At 32.3% G+C, this 6,895-nt stretch overlaps 1 protein-coding gene across 1 annotated transcript; it reads left to right on the top strand.

The window, feature by feature from the left end:
• Window positions 1-719: 719 nt before the first annotated feature.
• On the top strand, window positions 720-4,028 carry LOC108325202 (thermospermine synthase ACAULIS5). The gene is made up of 10 exons (XM_017558225.2): window positions 720-1,318; window positions 2,063-2,129; window positions 2,231-2,325; window positions 2,415-2,517; window positions 2,616-2,704; window positions 2,802-2,958; window positions 3,053-3,128; window positions 3,237-3,295; window positions 3,519-3,655; window positions 3,757-4,028. Exons 1-10 carry the CDS (start codon window positions 1,170-1,172, stop codon window positions 3,827-3,829), a joined length of 1,005 nt encoding a protein of 334 aa, XP_017413714.1. The 5' UTR covers window positions 720-1,169; the 3' UTR covers window positions 3,830-4,028.
• Window positions 4,029-6,895: the final 2,867 nt, after the last annotated feature.

The following is a 6,895-nucleotide window of genomic DNA, read 5'->3' as shown; positions in this document are numbered from 1 at the left end:
CCAATAAACCTCATGGACCCGCAAAGTGGATCATACGAGGGAGAAATACTTGAGTATACTTTTTTTGAAGTAAGAGAAGTCTCTTATTTTTCATATCCACCATCTTATTTAATCTGTTATAAAAATAATGTTTATAAAAAAAAATGTTTTACGGTGCATAACAAATATCTTGCTCCAGGACAAACTGAGAATCTCTCTTGCTAGATGAGATATCCAATTGCACATCAAGGGGTGGCTAAATTTTGTTTGTAATGGTGGGGTTGAAAATAAATTTATTAGTCTGGAGGGTTGCTTTGATGGTGACAGTGATGATTAGTACTTATGGTAAGGCACGCGTAGTTCTCTTCCATAGCTTTTTGGAACAACAAAGAGAATAAATATGATTGTTACCACTGCACGCTGCCTTCTCTTTCTGTCTTCCTCTACAAACCCAAGAATTTTGCACACATTTCAGAAGGAAAAAGAATTACCAGAATTTTCGGTAATTGTCACTCCCACAATCATCACCTTTTACCCTTTTCTAATATACCAGTAGCAGTAGTACATGACAATACGCAACAAAACAATCTCCAATGTCACAACTAGCAATAACATCATTAAATATAATTGTGCATGCCATGTATGATGTATATATGTACTCCGGAGAAATTCCTTAGCTTAGCTGCCCATAAAGTTCACAAGAAAGTGTTTATGGTTGTACCATTATTCGATGTGTGTCACACTAATTATGTAAGTCATTAACGTTTCTTACTGTGTTACTTCTTTCAGTGTTATATTTTGAATCATAAAGAACAAAGGCTTTCTGTTATTACTGTTATTAGCATGCACATGCTACAGTGTACGAGTAAGTGTAAGAAAGATATTGGCCTGACTATGATATCAAATCAACTTCAGAAATCCCCCCAAGCTTATTTGTATTCTACTTTACGAAACCCCATGAGGATATTGCGCTTTTCATGTATTGAGCACATCCACTTTGCTAGATTTCTTGGTTTTTACATTCCCAACCGGAATCATTGTCCCTTTTGATTTCGCTACCATCTTCACCTCCTTATATTCACCTCCCATTCTCCTATCCTATCTACAACACTTCTCTAGCTATCTTTTCTCTTTAGCTCTCTTTCCAATACATCCTTCAGTACCTCTAAGCTTCTGAGTTGCAAGCTATCATGGGCGAGATAGCTTTACCAAATGGCATTAGCAATGGCAGTATTAATGGAGTCAATGGACAAAGCCATTCTCTGAATGGTTACAGGAAGAGTTGTTGGTATGAAGAAGAGATCGAAGAGGACTTACGATGGTGTTTTGCTCTCAATAGGTACATACTTATCCCCACCTTTTATTTTTGTCCTTAAGCAACTCATAGTAGAACATCCGACAAAATAGCTTCTTATAATACATTCATTACTATTTTGCTTAAGCGTTCAATATGGGAGTTTTGGCTCCACGGGATCGTGCATATTGAAGTTCTGCATATACTTCTTGGAACAATTAAAACAAAATACTGTCTCGTCCGTTTTATGCTTTTCATTTTGAAGTCTCTATTTTCTCACAGAAATAGTTTTGACTGCTCTTTTGGCCTTTTTCATGTTCATTTTAGTTTAGTTATTTCTTTTTGCTAATGATGATTTAAGAAGATTCATAAAAAGGAATAAAGCCACAAAACAAGAACGTAAAAGAAGGAAGAGCTTTTTTATTCGGGTTTGATTTGAGTGAGACAAAAATACAGTACAAGTTGTCTGCTACTAATGTCTGGAGTTTTCTTGGCTGTGCATATCAGACATTTTTATGATTCCAGCTTCTCATGCTAGGAAAAAAGTAAAGGGATTCTAAAAGTCATAAGCTCTTTTTGCCCGTGGCCATGAAAAAGGCAGACAACGCACAAATGAAAATAAGTTAACTTTTTCATAGTTCGGCACTAATGTTACACATCAGAGTTTCGTTTTGTTATGTGGCTGCATTTTTTTCTGTCTTTATTTTTTACAGAGAAAAAACTTCTTAAAATAGTTTGACGTGTCATTCATGTGTTATAATTATTGGTTTATCTTTGGTGCGATTGCAGTATATTGCACACAGGAGCTAGCCAGTACCAAGACATTGCTTTGTTGGACACGAAACCCTTTGGAAAGGTTCACAAGCTTATACAACATAAAGTTTACCTTTATTGATCAAGAACCTAAGTTAAACTAGCCTCTTATTATATGTGCCACTTTCTTGTGCCCTTTTGCAGGCTTTGGTAATTGATGGAAAACTTCAGAGTGCAGAGACAGATGAATTTATCTACCATGAATGTCTTGTCCATCCCGCTCTGCTTCACAATCCTAAGTACCTTTTTTGCACTCTAACAATTTAATATATGCAGAGATAGACACGATTTTTATTTATTTCTTTACTTTTTGTATCCCATGGTTTAGCCCAAAGAATGTTTTTATTATGGGAGGAGGAGAAGGTTCTACTGCAAGAGAATTGCTGAGGCACAAGACCATAGACAAAGTTGTAATGTGTGACATAGATGAGGTAAAATCTCTTTGGTATAAAGCCAGCTCTTCATTGTATATTTATATATCATGGAGCTAATTATTCACTAGTTAAAACTGATGTGCTTGCCGGAGCAGGAGGTGGTAAATTTCTGCAAATCGTACTTAGTTGTGAACAAGGAAGCATTCCGCGATCAAAGACTTGAGGTCGTCATCAATGATGCCAGGTTTGATAATCTAATACTGTACTGTGATTGCTGTGTCATTGTTAAATATATACTTATATTTTCCTCTAAGTCGAAGCTATTGTGTGTCATGTTACAGAGCTGAGCTAGAAACGAGAAATGAGAGCTATGATGTGATAATTGGCGACTTGGCAGACCCAATTGATGGAGGTCCTTGTTATAAACTCTACACTAAATCCTTTTACGAGTTAATTGTCAAGCCTAGACTGAAGCAAGGTGGCATATTTGTGACACAGGTACACATGAGACACTATATATGTGTCAATACCTATAAACAAAAGAAACATAGTTCATTAACCTTTTGTGTGTTAAATTTTTGTACTTGTTCAGGCAGGACCTGCTGGAATATTTAGTCACACAGAAGTGTTCTCATGTATCTACAACACCTTGAGGAAAGTGTTCAAGTGTAAGTGACAAGAATAGATTTATTTTTCTAAACATATTTTCCCAGTTTTATATAATGCTCTTTTCGCATCAGTTGCATGAAATTAAGCTTATTTCCTTTTATCTGCAGATGTTGTGCCTTATTCAGCTCACATTCCATCCTATGCTGATATTTGGGGATGGGTCATGGTAAATATTGCTTATAATTCATTTCAAGTTGTTTTTAGCTATTTGTTATCTATGTTAAGAGATGTAAAAAGAAAAGGTTCACAGTATAAGGTTGTTCAACTATTGGATAGAACATCATAAGAAATGTAACATAAGACAGATTTCGAATACAACAGTTTAGAAACTTAAGGTGTCATGGCATGGACATTATTGCTAAGATCTTGTGTTTGGAATGTAACAACAGGCTTCAGATTCTCCATTAGACCTGAATGCAGAAGAGCTAGACCTGAGAATGAGACAAAGGATTAAGGGGGAAAACAGATATCTTGATGGGAAAACATTCACATCTGCCTCAACTTTGAGCAAAACTGTTCGCAAGTCGTAAGTGGAAAATTTAGTTCAATAGTTGCATTCCATTCTCTTGCAATTCCAATTGTTTCCCTGTGAAGTGTTCTTGACACACAAATTGACACTATTGACAGGCTGGACAATGAAACTCATGTATACACAGAGGAAAATGCTAGGTTCATATATGGCCATGGCAAGCAAGCATAACGAAGGTGGAGAAGCAACATCAAATAGTGACGCAAAAAGAGACAACAGAACGCAAGTGAAAAAGGCTTTGAAGACTTTATTTCATGTTATGCATTTTCCTTTGTTTTTATTTTTATTACTTTTGGTGTGTAGTTCACCTGAAAAGGCTTACATGATATATGGAATGGGCTACAAACGGGTCCTATTTTGTGCTTCTTTATGAGTTTGCCTATATATTCTGAATCCGATCACTTAGTCAAGTGCTTAAACCAAAAACATCATCACCTTTCTACCTCTGTTTGTTTAATACTATTATCATCTTATAATGTTAATCGTATATATTCTCTTTAGCCACTTTTTATTTTTACTTTTTCTATTAAGTTTATCTAGCCATTGCCTTTATATTTCAGATAAGCTATATTCATATTCTTAAAAGATATCTTGAAATTTATCAAAATTCGCTTTATATTTACTTTGACTTGTATGTTTTTTACTCTAAAATTCAATAAAAATCAATCTCTCGCCACGTTGTATTAAAGAAAATGATGATCGTTTGAGATGAAACTACCAAATGTTGTCAAATATTTGTAAAGAAAAAAAAAATACTAACAATGAAGATATTCTATTTATTCAACCTGTTATGTTATACCATATAATTATTGTTATTTATTTTTGAAGTTACAATTTGACAAATAAAACATTACAAATTGAATTAGAACAGACACCTGGTGTTTAATAAAAGCTACGAAAATTGAATATTCAGCCTCTTTTAGTACTCATTTAGCTAATTGTTTATAGTAGTAGCTTCTATTGTGCAACCAGTAACTTAAAAAAAAAGTAATTTATTTTTGAAAGGAAAGGCTGAAGTGAAGTAAAAAATGATGATGGAATTAACATTAAAAACAGGTTGCTTGTTCTGTTTCCCAATTATAAGGCAGCCTGAAGCATGTATGATTGCAAAAGTGTGGCTTTGGCATAAGGTTATTCCTTTTCATAATAATTTCTCTGTTAGGTTTTTTTATTCCAGTAATAAAGTAGATATTCGATTTTACATGCATGTCTATCAAACAGCTGATATATAATAAATTATTGCCATAATTTAGATACACCTTTCTTTATTTCTTTCGTGATCCATGAAGCTATATCAGCCTGAGAGTTGCTCCCTCCACCCCCACACATCTCTTCCTCCACCTCCCCTTTACTTTTTTGCCCCTTCCTCCACCTTTCCTTTACTATTTTACCCCTCAGTAAAATTTTATTTTTAAAATTATTGTTTTTTAATTTTATTCATTTATAACATATTTCACTGATAACCTACGTAGTTCCTTGTATGAGTAAAATATTTTTCTGCAAAGCTTGGTGATCGTGAAAAGAATTATCAAGCAATCTTCCTCTTGTTCTCGGTGCAATACGTGGTGCAGTGCGTTTATGGTGTAGTGTCCTTGTCGTGGTTCCTCTCCAAGTACGTAGTCATAATCCTTCTTATAATTCTAAACCCTAAACCCTTCCCATACTTCCAATAATCCTTTGAATATCCAAGCCTATAATCCTTGCATGAGCCGCAAAACGTAGTAAAATAAAAACGAAACCTCAAAAGTTAAAAGGAACACTGCCTCTGGACGGATGACATCCTTCAACGGATGTCAACATCCGTTTAAGGCGAAACGGATGTCGACATCCGTTTTGCCTTAAACGGATGTTGACATCCGTTGAAGGATGTCATCCGTCCAGAGGCAGTGTTCCTTTTAACTTTTGAGGATATAATTGTCATTTTAGAAGGATATAATTGGCATTTTAGAAAATTGGGGAGGTGGAGGAAGAGACGTGTGGGGGTGGAGGGAGCAACTCCCTATCAGCCTTTCCCAATGTAGCCCACTTGGGCTTATTTCAGTATGCCATTTTGTATCCTAATAAAAAGGTTAATTTTGTAGGGGTTTCACCTTACACCTCCAATCCCTTCATCTGCACCTCCAAATTTTTATATAATTCCCAAATTACCCCTGTTTAAAACTATTTAATATTTAAAAAAATGAAAAAAGAAATAATCAAAAATTCCTTTGAAAACAGTGTACAAGTGAAAATGTCTGAACACACATGTTTCTTTAAATAAATTAAAATAAGTTATATAATTTATTTTATAACAAAATTAAAAATTAATAAAATAAATTAAACATTTAAAATTAAATTATAAAATCAAAAAATAATCTAATAAAATTAAAAATAAAAACACCAAAAAAATAATAAATTTAATAATATTTTGATGTGAATTTTAAATAAATTTATATTTTTAATAAATTTAAAATATTCATACAAATTATCTATTTAAACATTAAAAATAATATAATTAAATATTTTTAATTAATCTTTTAGATTGAAAATAAACAAAATTTTAAATTTTAAAATAATATAATAAAATATTTAAAAAACAAACTATGCAAAACAGAAATTTAATATGCGAGAAATTTAAAAAACATGTAATGTAATGTAACGAAGCGTTAAATAATACAATATAACAAAACAGTAAATAATATATAAAAAATATTTTACAAGCAAGGAACGGCTTTGGAAAAAAACAAATAACATCGAAATCCGAAATTTATCTGTATTTCCATATTTGATATATACATTTTCATACTTTTACTTTATTTTTTTTCATCAATTTTGTTTATTAAATTTAATAAAATCATACAAAATTATATTTTAATATTATAAATTATCCAATTAAACATTTATAAATTCATAAAAAAATAATATATATATATATATATATATATATATATATATATATATATATATATATATATATATATATATATATATATATATATATATAAACTAATACAATAACTAAAAGTTAACATGAAAAATTTTGAAAAAACAAGCGGATATAAAAATTCGAAAATCACAACATTGAAGGTTTAAATGTTCTATATTTTGTGTAATACACCTGAAAACAAATTCTAGCAATAACAATCATCACCAGCTATGTCAACCATGAACAACACCACCACCTCCTATGTCAACCAATGACACCACTACCATGAACTATTTGGAAGAACCACCTTCAAGCTCAGGCGGCTAGAAGCA

Source organism: Vigna angularis, chromosome 3 (genome assembly GCF_016808095.1).
Source record: "Vigna angularis cultivar LongXiaoDou No.4 chromosome 3, ASM1680809v1, whole genome shotgun sequence".
NCBI classification, from domain to species: domain Eukaryota; kingdom Viridiplantae; phylum Streptophyta; class Magnoliopsida; order Fabales; family Fabaceae; genus Vigna; species Vigna angularis.
The sequence above is the reverse complement of the archived record's forward strand: the minus strand, read 5'-3'. Positions and strand labels throughout refer to the sequence as shown.

What these genes read in the sequence shown, in the direction of transcription:
- LOC108325202 (XM_017558225.2), top strand. Translation starts at nt 1,170, where the DNA reads ATGGGCGAGATAGCTTTACCAAATGGCATTAGCAATGGCAGTATTAAT. An exon ending in TGGTGTTTTGCTCTCAATAG is followed by an intron (nt 1,319 to 2,062) that starts GTACATACTTAT and finishes GTGCGATTGCAG; the next exon opens with TATATTGCACACAGGAGCTA. An exon ending in TAATGTGTGACATAGATGAG is followed by an intron (nt 2,518 to 2,615) that starts GTAAAATCTCTT and finishes TTGCCGGAGCAG; the next exon opens with GAGGTGGTAAATTTCTGCAA.